Raw genomic sequence first — 13085 nt, forward strand, 5'->3', positions numbered from 1 at the left:
TAGAGTAATTCTGGATAGTGAGGATCCATACAATCCTTACAGTGCAAAAGGCAGTCATTGGGTCCATTGACTCTGCACTGCCCCTCCAGAAGACCCACTTCCGTGCCCTATTCTTGTAACCCCCCACTCATTGACCATGGCCAGTCCACATAACATCTTTGGACACTGAGGGGCAATTTAGCATGGCCAATCCACCTAACCCACACATCTTTGGACTGTGGGAGGCAACTGGAGCACCCTGAGGAAACTCTCACGGGGAGAATGTGCAAACTCCGCACAGTCACCTGCTTGAAAGAGTCAGCACAGGCATGGTGGGGTGAATGGTACTTGCGTTACATGACGTTGAGTGCTACGTTTTAACTATATAAATAGAACTTACGACACTGGACAACTATGAGGCTTTTTTTAAACAAAATATGTAAAAAGAAGCATTTTCTGTCTCTGTCTTGTGGCTTGTTATTCACTGAGTAGTTTCAGTTTCCTGTACTGTGACGTCGTGCTTGATATCTGAAGATGTGCAACTTAGATGATGGGGCCATTTGGCAAATTGCTGTTTGGACTGGCTGTAGCTTGCAAATTGCTGTTTGTAATTTTCACTACATACTGTTCTGTCAGTTTCTGCGCTAAATTGATTTAAGAAGCATTATGCTGGGAATAGCTGCAAATTGCTTACTTTATAAGCAGTGTTTTCTCAACAGTTTGCTCTGCAGCATTTGTATAATGCAAAGTTGTAGAGAATGGACTGGTGTTAGACTACAAAAAGTCCCAGCTACTTTGCATATCCCATTTTAGAATATCCATCGATTCAAATTTGGCTTGACAGATCACTTATTCACCAACAACTTTCACTTACGTAGTGCCTGTTAATGTCGCAAAACATCAATGTAGATTAAAACAATGAGAGTTCAGCAGGTTTGGCAACGTTTGTGGAGAGAGAGAGAAGGTTAATGTTTCAGGAGGGTGACCCTTCATCAGAACTGGCAAATATTGGAGATTTGGTCATTTGAATAAGGGGTGGCTGGGACAAGGGCAACTAGAAGATCTCTTATTGGAGCGAGGCAGGAAGGATTGAATGACAGAATCTGGGGCCAAAGAGTAATGGTGATGGGACAAGAAAAGATGTGTGTAGAGCAGAAATCTGCTTCTGTACTCGGAGTTTAGAAGGATGAGGTGGGATCTTATTGAAACTTACAGGATACTGCGAGGCCTGGATAGAGTGGACGTGGAGAGGATGTTTCCACTGGTAGGAAAAACTAGTACCAGAGGGCGCAACCTCAGCTAAAGGGACGATCCTTTAAAACAGAGATGAGGAGGAATTTCTTCAGACAGAGAGTGGTGAATCTGTGGAACTCTGTTTGCCGCTGAAGGCTGTGGAGGCCAGGTCATTGAGTGTCTTTAAGACAGAGAGAGATAGGTTCTTGATTAATAAGGGGATCAGGGGTTATGGGGAAACTGCAGGAGAATGGGGATGAGAAAAATATCAGCCATGATTGAATGGCGGAGCAGACTCGATAGGCCTAATTCTGCTCCTGTGTCTTATGATCTAAATCTTCTGAATGAAAGCGACAGCAAGAGAAAATCCGAAAGGGCACTGTAGATTAATTTGACCTTGTGGTGATAGTACAGCATTCTGAATGACTTGAGACCAGCGGACCTTAATGTTATGATGAAGTATTGAATCTTTTCCTCCAACTGATAATTATACACTTGACTGCAGCTGAATTCAAGTGCCATTCTCAACCTCTTCCCCATTTTTTTTTAGCCGTACTAAAAAATTCCTTCTGTTCTCCATTCATTTTGTTATTGATGCGGGACATGCCGAGGGTGGTGATGTGATACAGTCTTCTGGATTCTTGAGCTGTTGTGGCAACACACATGCATGATGCAGTGTGGAGCTATCGATAGTGATGGTTGAGGTTCCAACTTTCTTTCCAAGGTGTGGTTGACGGGGAATCATTCCTCCACCTGCCATTGGTATGTGTTGGAAGCATTTGCAGCTTGATACCCAGCCTGCTCGACCATGTTACGAAGACCGCCTCCTTTGTCTGGGGTGGGACTTGAACCCGGAGCTTCTGGATCAGAGGCAGAAGCACTACCACCGTCTCCCACGCGAATACAGTAAGGCAAAAGCCAGAAGAACTAAGTACAAATGGGCGGCACGGTGGCACAGTGGTTAGCACTGCTGCCTTATAGCGCCAGGGACCCGGGTCCAATTCCCATCTTGGGTCACTGTCTGTGTGGAGTCTGCACATTCTCCCCGTGTCTGCGTGGGTTTCCTCCGGGTGCTCCGGTTTCCTCCCACAGTTCAAAAGACGTGCTGGTTAGATGGATTGGCCATGTTAAATTCTCCCTCAGTGTCCCAACATGCATAGGTGAGGGGAATTAGTGGGGTAAATATGTGGGGTTATGGGAAAAGGGCCTAGGTAAGATGCTCTGAGAGTTGGTGCAGAATTGATGGGCCGAATGACCTCCTTCTGCACTGTAGGGATTCTATGATTCCAAGAACAGCGTTCCCTTGGAGAACCCCATCAGATTGTAGTAGTCAGGGGGTGCCAGGGCAACCTCCCTCCCCCTCCCTTTGTAAACAGTACAAGCTGCTGTGTGGCAAGATTAAATATCCTGACAGAATGTGTCTTTAAAGATGTGAGGGTTAGGTGGTTTGGCCATGCTAAATTGCCCCTTAGTGTCAGGTGGGCTAGCTAGAGTAAATGCATGGCGTTATGTGGATAGGGCCTGGGTGGAATTGTGGTCAGTGCAGACTTGATGGGCTGAATGGCCTCCTTCTGAACTGTAAAATTCTATGAAATTGAGTTGCAGCTTGTTTTAAAGTGAATAGTATTTAATTATTACACCATGTTTAAATTTATTGCTGCTCACCTAAAAGAAAGAAATTGGCTACAGTCACGACTCAAACTGGGACACTGATGTGAATGGAGGGAGGGGATGGAGCTGACATTGGAATGAAGGCACTGGGCAGCGGAAGCCCCAAAGGAATTTGAAAGATCAGTTTCCTCGAGCCAAATTTGATGGATGCTAGAAATCTGAAATGCAAAGAGAAAATGCTGGAAATACTCAGTGGATCAGGCAGCAGCTGAGAAGAGAAATGTTTCAGGGCATTGTCCTTTCATCAGAACTGGGGAATGTGACAGGCTTTTTGCAAATACAGTGGCAGGGGAGGTGGGAGCAGAGCATGATTTGGCAGGAGAGATTAAATAACAAGGTATAATGGTGCAAAGGAATAAAGGATAAGGTAATGGGAAAAATAAGATAAGATGGGCGAAGAGGAGGTGTAAATGGAAAGAATAGAATTATCACCAGTAGCTGACTTCCAAGAACGAGAATAAAATGCAAAAACAAAGTGGGTCTAGATTACTGTAATTTTTGACCTCAGTCTTGAGTCCGTAAGGCTGTAAAGTGCTTTTCCTCGCACTCAGGTTGAGCTTTGTTGGAACAGTGTGAGGTGCTGAGAATAGATTGGGCGTGGGGCAGAGAATTTAAGTGAGGTGAACTTAATCAGTTTGAGTCTTGCTGAATGGACAGAGACATGGGATTTTTGACGAGTAAAGAGATTTATAAACTTGCTTGACATCGATGGTCATTCACGTGGCATTCTGAGAAGCTAGAGGATTTTTCAGCTTTTGTTTTTAGATCAGCGTGGCTAAAATCAAACTCCATATTTTATTTATAACATGTTCCTTAAGAGTTTCATTCCTTACTTCCAGAGCAAAATTCTAATGGCAGCAGGAGTAAATCATAGAATCCTCCGGCTTGGAAAGAGGCAATATTTGACTCATCATATCAGTGCTGGTTCTTCCAATGAGCTGTCCTGTTAATTCCACTCCCTTGCTCCTTTCTCATTGCCCTGAAAATGTTCTCCTTCAAGTATTTGTCTAATTCCATTTTGAAAGTTGCTAGTCAATTTGCTCCCACCACCCATCATAAGTTCAAATATTTCCAACCTCTGCTGTCCGCTTCCAGATGTTATGCCCCATCCCTACCACACTTAGGTAACCTGTGGCTCTGAGTCTCTTACTACACTGAATTCCAACACCTGTTTCTGGCTGGTGAATAAGTCCTTGGCCTTGTCTATCCCAATTAACCCTCAATACTGTTCAGTGACCTTGTGCCTTTGTGACTTCCATTCCCAACCCATCCAATTGCCCCATTAATAGCAGACCTTCACCCCTCTGAATCCAGTGCTCGAGAACACTCTTCCTCAGCCGCTTCCACTCCTCTCTGGAGCTTCAAGAGCATCCTCAAAAGCTTACTGCATTATCTTGGCCTTTGAACGCCTCCCCTTATGTTTCTGCTGCCAGGTGACCTCAGCGCTCCTTCAATCTGGAACAATCCTGATTTTTTTTGCCCTATCCGTCGGCAGCTGTGCCTTCAGCTGCCTGGGCTCTCAGCTCTAGAAGACCCTCTCTGACTCTTCCTCTCTCTTCCTTTGCGATGTTCTTTAAAACCTAATTCTTTAAGCTTGTTGCTATCGGCCCTGATATCTCCTTCCATGACCTGGTGACCAGTTTTGTTTGATAAGGCTTCTGCTGAGCACCTTGAAATGTTTCACTTTGCTAATGGTGGGATATGAATGCAAATTGTTCGTGTTGTATCTACCTCTGAAGTACCTTGGGATGTCTCGTGTGAAAGATGCTATAAAAGTGTGAGTTGTCGGGAACAGAACTTCAAAATACTGATTTGATTTTGCTACTAGTGAATAGCTCCTGCGAATAGGAGCAGAATGCAATTTGAAAATTTCAAACTCTGCCTATATTATTAATTGAATTTTGGCTGTAACTGTGGGCGTGATTAATGCTGTCTTTTGCCAAATTGTTGGTGCAACTGGTTGTATTTTTTAATTGCAATTTCTGCCCAGCTCATAGTTCCATTTCCCACCTCCCATCCCGTCCCCCTTTCCCAATCCCCTCCTCCATAAACCACTGCTTTCCTTGAGACTGAAACTCAGCACTGCAAAATTAACAGCAGTAGCATGTGTTAGGAATCATCCCTCAGAAAATGGGAGGAGAGAGCGAAGGAGAGGGTGGCACAGTGGCACAATGGTTAGCATTGCTGCCTCACAGCTCCAGGCACCCAGGTTCGATTCTGGCTTCAGTGATTGTCTTGTGGAGTTTGCACGTTCTCCCCGTGTCTGCGTGAGTTTCCTCCGGGTGCTCTGGTTTCCTCCCACATCCAAAGATGTGTGGGTTAGGTGGGTTGGCCGTGCTAAATTACCCCTTAGTGTCCAAAGATGTGTAGGTTTGATGGATTAACCATGGTAAATGTGTGGGGTTACAGGGGCAGGGTGCGGAGAGGGCCTGGGTGAGATATTCTGTCAGTGTCGGTGCAGACTCAATGGGCCAAATGGCTTGTTCTGCATTGTAAAGTTTCTATGGGAGATAAGAACATAAGAAATAGGAGCAGGAGTAGGCCATCTAGCCCCTCGAGCCTGCCCCGCCATTCAATAAGATCATGGCTGATCTGACGTGGATCAGTACCACTTACCCGCCTGATCCCCATAACCCTTAATTCCCTTACCGATCAGGAATCCATCCATCCGCGCTTTAAACATATTCAGCGAGGTAGCCTCCACCACCTCAGTGGGCAGAGAATTCCAGAGATTCACCACCCTCTGGGAGAAGAAGTTCCTCCTCAACTCTGTCTTAAACCGACCCCCCTTTATTTTGAGGCTGTGTCCTCTAGTTTTAACTTCCTTACTAAGTGGAAAGAATCTCTCCACCTCCACCCTATCCAGCCCCCGCATTATCTTATAAGTCTCCATAAGATCCCCCCTCATCCTTCTAAACTCCAACGAGTACAAACCCAATCTCCTCAGCCTCTCCTCATAATCCAAACCCCTCATCTCCGGTATCAACCTGGTGAACCTTCTCTGCACTCCCTCCAATGCCAATATATCCTTCCTCATATAAGGGGACCAATACTGCACACAGTATTCCAGCTGCGGCCTCACCAATGCCCTGTACAGGTGCATCAAGACATCCCTGCTTTTATATTCTATCCCCCTCGCAATATAGGCCAACATCCCATTTGCCTTCTTGATCACCTGTTGTACCTGCAGACTGGGCTTTTGCGTCTCATGCACAAGGAGATGCAGAGCTTTAGGGAGGGAAATACAGGGTTTAGGGTCCAGGCAGCTGAAAGCACCACCACCAATGGTAGAGTTATTTAATAATTTAATACCCCAGTCCAACGCCGGCATCTCCACATCAGAATTATTTAAATCAGGAATGTGTGCGAGGTCAGAATTGGAGGAGCACAGATATCTCAGAGAGTTTAGGACTGGAGGAGATTACAGAGATGGTGAGAACCAAGACCATGGAGGAATTTGAAATCACGATGAGAATTTTTAATTCAAGGCATTGTTTAAAGAGAAGCCCATGTGGATCAGTCAGCAACATGGGGCTGATGGGTGAATGGAATTTGGTGCACATTGGGATTGGGGTAGCAGAGTTGTGAATGAGCTCCAGTTTATTGAGGGTGAAAATGAAAGAGCAAGTGTTGTCTGTGAATGCAGGGGGAAGTTGTATGTTGTGCATTTGTGAACAAAGGGGCAGAAGAAATTCAGTAGCAGCAGGAGTGTGAGAGAAAGGATGAAATTCCTTTATGAAGGGTTAATTTCTGGTAAGTAAGAAAAACTAGTTCTCTTCTGAGGGGGAAGGAGGAGGATGTTAAGGAGAGCCCCTGGGTGCGCTGCAGGGTCAACATTGGTATCTAAATGGAATTGTACAACACAGGAAGAGACCTTTCGGCCCTGTGCAGACTCTTTCAAAGATCTGTCCAATTAGCCCGCTCTTTCCCCATAGCCCTGCAAATGTTTCTTTTCCAAGTGTTAATCCTGCTCCATTTTGGAAGTTACTATTCAATCTGTTTCTACTGCCCATTCAGACAGATCACAATCCCCTGTGTAAAACATTCTCCTCATCTCCCCTCTCTTGTGTCCTCTGGTCACTGACCCCAATGGCAAAAGAAGCAGTTTCTTCTTCTTCACTCTCTGAAAACCCTTCAAGATTTTGAACAGCTCTGTTAAATCTCCCACAAGCCTTCGGTGTGCTCTTAAGGAGAGCATGCCCAGCCTCTCCAAACAAAGGAAGGCCCTCATCCCCTGATATCAATCTATTAAATGGCCTTTGCAGGCTCTCAAGTTTTGATATCCTTGGGTGCTTTTAAAATTCCAATCAGACTTTTTAACTTAGAAGTGATTTGATTTGATTTATTATTGTCACATGTATTAGCATAAGTGAAAAGTATTGTTTCTTGCTCGCTGTACAGACAAAACATACCGTTCATAGAGAAGGAAACGAGAGAGTGCAGAATGTAGTGTTACAGCCATAGCTAGGGTGTAGAGAAAGATCAATTTAATGCAAGGTAAGTCCATTCAAAAGTCTTGACAGCAGCAGGGAAGAAGCTGTTCTTGAGTCGGTTGGTACGTGACCTCAGACTTTTGTATCTTTTTCCCGGTGGAAGAGAGAATGTCCGGGGTGTGTGGTCTCCTTAATTATTCTGGCTGCTTTGCCGAGGCAGCGGGAAGTGTAGACAGAGTCAATGGATGGGAGGCTGGTTTGTGTGATGGATTGGGCTACATTCACAACCTTTTGTAGTTCCTTGCGGTCTTGGGCAGAGCAGGAGCCATACCAAGCTGTGATACAACCAGAAAGAATGCTTACTGTGGTGCATCTGTAAAAATTGATGAGAGTCGTAGCTGACGTGCCAAATTTCCTTAGTCTTCTGAGAAAGTAGAGTCGTCGCTGGGCTTTCTTAACTATAGTGTCGGCATGGAGGAACCAGGACAGGTTGTTGGTGATCTGGACACCTAAAAACTTGAAGCTCTCGACCCTGGTATTATGTGGTTCTCTGGTAGTCACACCAGGAGAAAATACACATTTATTTACATCAGTGTGTGCAAATGCTTGGGCTGGGGGAAAGCTCCCTCAATAAAATTGGTTCTTTCAACTTTTAGTCTGATTAGTGTTGCTTGTGTCCTTTGTCAATGTTGAGATTTCTTTGCTGTTGAAACCAAGGTTCCTGTTGCAATTTAATAGCTGGGCTTGTAAGATTAAGATTAAACTCTGCTGCGGTGTATTGCAGTTGGAATATGCCAGTTTTGCAGTTGGACTGGGAAGAAGAAGATCCTTTGCATGTTGGATATTCTACAAAGTTTACAAATGTTAGTCGATTGTATCTAAAATATAAACCATAATCTATCCAGGCACAGTGTCTCAAAGCCACCAACCATGGGGCTGAGTTTTTGCTGGATTTTACATCTTGCAGATTTTTGGGTTGGGTCAGGGGTAACTCGGAGTGTGGGAAAAGGCAGAGTTGCAAAGCTGATAATTAGTCAACGCACCTTGCACCAATGCAGCACCTGGCTCAACAAGCCGAGTAAGTCATTTGCCTCATCTGATAAAAACTCATGCATGGCAGCTATCCGGATTTGGGACATTATCCCTGCATTAGATTTTTTAAAAATAAAGTACCCCTGATTGTCCAATTCAATGGGGCATTTTTCAATTTTAGGCATTCACTCAGCACACAGTTGCATCTTTGATAGTTTTAGCATGACGATGCTAAAGTCTCAGCGCTGAATTGCAGTGAAACTTCAAAATGTAGGCATTCTTTTAAAGATTAGCTTATTCCCATGAAATACAGTTACTTGCAGGAGCAATGTGTTGCAGAGAGAGGAAGGTAAAAACATTTGATTTATATTGTGCGTTCAATCTTCGTATTTGCAGTTACCATGGTGCAGTTCAATAAGAGTACTAGCATTCTCCCAACTATTCAAAACTAAACAAATCCTTTCTGTCGCAGCTACAAAAGCAGTAGCTTTCGGACAGCAACGTAGAGGTCAGAAATGCCTCAGCAATGACCAGAAAGTGATGCATTTATAGCCTGGCGCAGTGTCCATCTGTATTTATGTACAGTTCTGGGAATGAGTGGCCTCAGTTACGAGGACAGATTGGAGACATTGGGGCTGTTCTCCTTAGAGAAGGGAAGGTTGGGAGGAGGTTCGATAGAGGCGTTCAGAGATATGAGGGGCCTGGACAGAGTAGATGGGGAGAAACATTCCTTTGACGGAAGGGTCAAGAACCAGAGGATACCAATTTAAGGTGAGTGGCAAAAGAGCAAATATCAACGCAAGGAAAAATCTTTATACCCAGCTAGTGGTTAGGATCTGGAATGCACTGCCTGAGAGTGTGGTGCAGGCAGATTCAGTTGTGCCTTTGAATGGGAATTGGATAAACTCCTGAAGAGAAAGCAATTGCAGAACTGCAGGGAAAAGAAGGGGAGCGTGGGACTAACTGGATTGTTCTTGCAGGGAGCCAGCACAGACATGATCGGCCAAGTGGCCTCCTGTACTGTAACCATTCTACAATTATATAAATAGCTGAGTGTGACATCACCAATTACTGCATTGCTTTTGCACCAAGTTTCTATCAGTCCAAGTCTGAAACCTTTTCGATATCATTGGGTATATGATGTGATTAGAATCCTTCACTAAGATATTCCTGCCAGTTATTGGGTATCTACTGACACAGCAGAAGGACTGACAATTATAATTCGATTGCTGTTAAGCAAAGCGATTTTGATTCTTTGTCACAATGTTCATGGTGACGGGGAGTAGGACTAAAAATAGGATCTTCTACTGCCCTGTTGCAGCAGGAACAGGATCTCAGTCCATTGATTGAGTAAAGGTTAAGTGAGGTAAATATAGACTAGTCACTAATATGTACAATAGGGGTTTCACGCGTTCTTTACCCAGAGAGTGGTTAGAATGTGGAGCTCACTGCAGCAATATGGCTGCGGCGAAGAGGCTAAATGCATCAGAGGGAAAGCTAGATAAGTGCATGAAGGAGAAAGAAAAAGAACGATATGCTGACGGGGTGAGATGAAGAGGAGTGGGGAGGGGGAGGGGAAGAGGAGACCCTCATGGAGCCTAAACATCAGTTAGGGCAGGTTGGACCCATTTCTGTGCTGTAAATGCGACATAATATATAGATAGACAGATCAGTCCTGAAATTTCCTAGTATTGTCACAAAGCTTGTTTAGAGTATTGGCGTTGATACCAGTATGTTGTAACAAAAGTCCTACTTTAAAGCCCAGCTTTAATACTCTCCCAACACAATCACTGTAGCTCAATAAACAAGCCTGAAGTACAGTCCACTTTTGGAAGGACAGACCTGATAATTGTATTGCAGAGTGCTTTACAGTTCAAATGAACTCATGAAAATGCCACATCCACTTTACTGTAATCCAAGCAGCAACACTGCTTCTGACATAATGAACCATCTGCTGAAATTCTGCCCTTCAAGCATTGTTGACACTTGCTTCCCAGCCAATATCTGTACATTTTGATATTAACTTTTTTTTGTGTTCCTCCTGTCTTGCGTGTTCATAGCATCACAAGCTGAAAACCTCTCGTTTGAAATAATTACTTGATATAATTTTTAAAAATAATTAATCTACCATTACTGCATGTTGATGCTATGCCTGTGAGTGAGGCACGGAAACATGTAATTAGGAAGGAATTGCCATTTCAGTAGGCAAAGCGTTGTCCGGAGAGGCTGCCTCCTCATTCAATTGGAGAACATACACCAACAGCAATTAAAATAGCATTTTTAACATAGTAAAACATCGTGAGGCCCTTCACAGACCCTTTGACAGCACAGGCCAGTGCTGTCAAAACAAAACCCAACACTGAATCGCATCATAGATAAAAGTGACCAAAAGCTTGACCAAAGATGTAGGTTTTAAACAGAGTCTCGAAGGCAGAGGAGCCAAGGGAGAAAATTCTAGCGCCAACGGCATGAAAGCACGGCTGCCAATGATAGAACAAGGAAATCCAGTGATGCACCAGAGGCCAAAATTGGGGGAGTGAAGAGATCTTGGATTTTGGGAGGTTACAGAGATGGAGAAAGATGAGACCAGAGAGAGATTTAAAAATGAGGATGGGAATTTCCAAATTCGGATGTTCCCAGATCAGGTGTCAGTGTAGGTGAACAGGACTTGGTACAAGCTAGGATATGGGCAGTGGCATTTCGAATGAGTTCACAGTTGTGGAAGATGGGAGACTAGTGGGAAGTATCGAGGGAAGAGTTAGCTATTCTAAGACAAATATGTAAGTATCAGGCCTTAGCAACACCTGAAATACACATCTCCTGATGTCTGACCGTAGCACTGCAAAAAACTTGTGTTCTGGAAAAATAAAAACCAATAAGTTTTGTCAATAAAAGATGAGAAGCTGATGTATATTACTGTTTACATTAACAGTTGTGCTGAGCAAATAAGTTTGTTCTCAGACCAGTATTTTTATTTTCATCAAAAATGTTCTTGTCTTTGAGTAAAGGTTGTGATCTCAAATTCCTCTCTGGAGACCTGAGCACAGAATCCAGGCTGACATACCCATTGAGTACTGAGAGAGTGCTGCACTGTCAGATGCTGACTTTCAGATGAGACAGTGAGGCCCCATCTTCGCGGCTCAGAAAGTTCGATGGCACCATTTGAACAGGAGCAAAGGAGTTCTCCCTGATATCCTCGTCCATTTCCGTCCCTTAACCAACCTCGCTAAAAGCATCTGATCATTAATCTCATTGCTGTTTCTGGGAGCTTGCTGTGCAGAAATTGGCTGCCACATTTCCTATGTTACAACAATGAACACGCTTCAAAGATACTTCATTGCCTGTAGAGTGATTTGGGGGCATTCGCAGGTTATAAAAGGTGCAATATAAAAATAAATCTTTCTTTATGAAGTTTAGCTCAAGTTTCACTGTAGTTTTAACATTTCTTTTCATTTTTTTTTCTTAGAGTTTGAAAGCAGATCCAGAAGAATTATTTACCAAGTTGGAGAAGATTGGAAAGGGCTCTTTTGGTGAAGTTTTCAAAGGAATAGACAACCGGACTCAGAAAATTGTGGCCATAAAAAATATTGACCTTGAAGAAGCTGAGGATGAAATTGAAGATATTCAGCAGGAAATAACTGTCCTAAGTCAGTGTGATAGTCCGTATGTTACAAAATACTATGGATCCTATCTGAAGGTGAGGCTCCTCATTTTGCTTGTTTTTGGGGAGTGGGATATGCTGAGGTAAAATAAAGTTATGGTGGTTGGACTTGGGTACCAATTGTATTTAAATGTTTTGGTGTGTTTTTAATATGGGTTTAGTCCAAATCCAATTTCAAGATGACGTGAGAGCTCTCCATGATTTTTCTGTAGTTTTAATTCACCAGAACACTTGGCATTTAATTCTCCTGGTGATTGGTGATGTTGCTCATCTGATTCTAGCAAGATGGATTTGCAAATTAAAATTTATTGGGTTACGGGAGGTCAGAGAAGTGTGGCAGTCTGAATTCCCCACAAGGCTATCACTGTCATTGAGCGGAGAGCTGCAGGGATTGCAGCTGCGGCTTCCCGTCCACTTGCTTTCTGACCTGAGTGTAGAGGCTGTCCGTAGGACAGTAGATGATATTGGATTGTTATTTGCGCTCTATTCCAGTTGCTTTGGGGGGGGGGGGATTGGGTGGGAGAGAGATGGGAATTAGGGGAATGATAAAGCACCTCAAATGAGCAAAAAAAATTCCAAACTGATTTGGAGTACGTGATACAGGAAGAAAAACTTAATTTGTTAGAATTTGAACTGTTACACATGAACATTATAGAGCTTTTTCTTGCAGTCCTTTTGTGCTCGAAGTTATGGTGACCATTTTCTGCTGAAGTAGCAAGGTGTGGTGTTAACGCACCCTGAATCAGACTCTGACTACTTGCTCATTACATCAGAGGATTGATCCAGCTGTCTGATCTAAAGAGGCAGAGCAAGAAGAAAAGGGGACATGTCCTCTCTCTGTCCGACCACTAAAAGCACCCCTGTTTTTGGACTCCGGACTCGATATGGTGCACCTTAAGTGCTCTTACCTTGGCCTCTCTCTCTCTTTCAGTAGCTAATTATTGGAGGGGCTGATTGTTACTGACCCACTTGCTTAAGCCCGAACCAAATATTGGCAATCTGCTCAAGATGCTATTTAAGGTGGCTCCTGAATGGCCAGCTCCTTTCTCCCTCCTGCCCTGGCCTCCTTTCTGCTA

General features: G+C 43.9%; 1 protein-coding gene across 1 annotated transcript in view; it reads left to right on the forward strand.

Annotated features, from left to right (window-relative positions):
• Nucleotides 1-13085, forward strand: part of LOC144499520 (serine/threonine-protein kinase 24-like) — a 39245-nt gene that overhangs the window by 3887 nt on the left and 22273 nt on the right. Inside the window, exon 3 of the mRNA XM_078221563.1 lies at nt 11815-12045. Coding sequence (XP_078077689.1) covers nt 11815-12045 — 231 coding nt within the window. The remainder of the gene's footprint in view (nt 1-11814; nt 12046-13085) is intronic.

Source organism: Mustelus asterias, chromosome 10 (genome assembly GCF_964213995.1).
Source record: "Mustelus asterias chromosome 10, sMusAst1.hap1.1, whole genome shotgun sequence".
In the NCBI taxonomy this organism is placed as follows: Eukaryota; Metazoa; Chordata; class Chondrichthyes; order Carcharhiniformes; family Triakidae; genus Mustelus; species Mustelus asterias.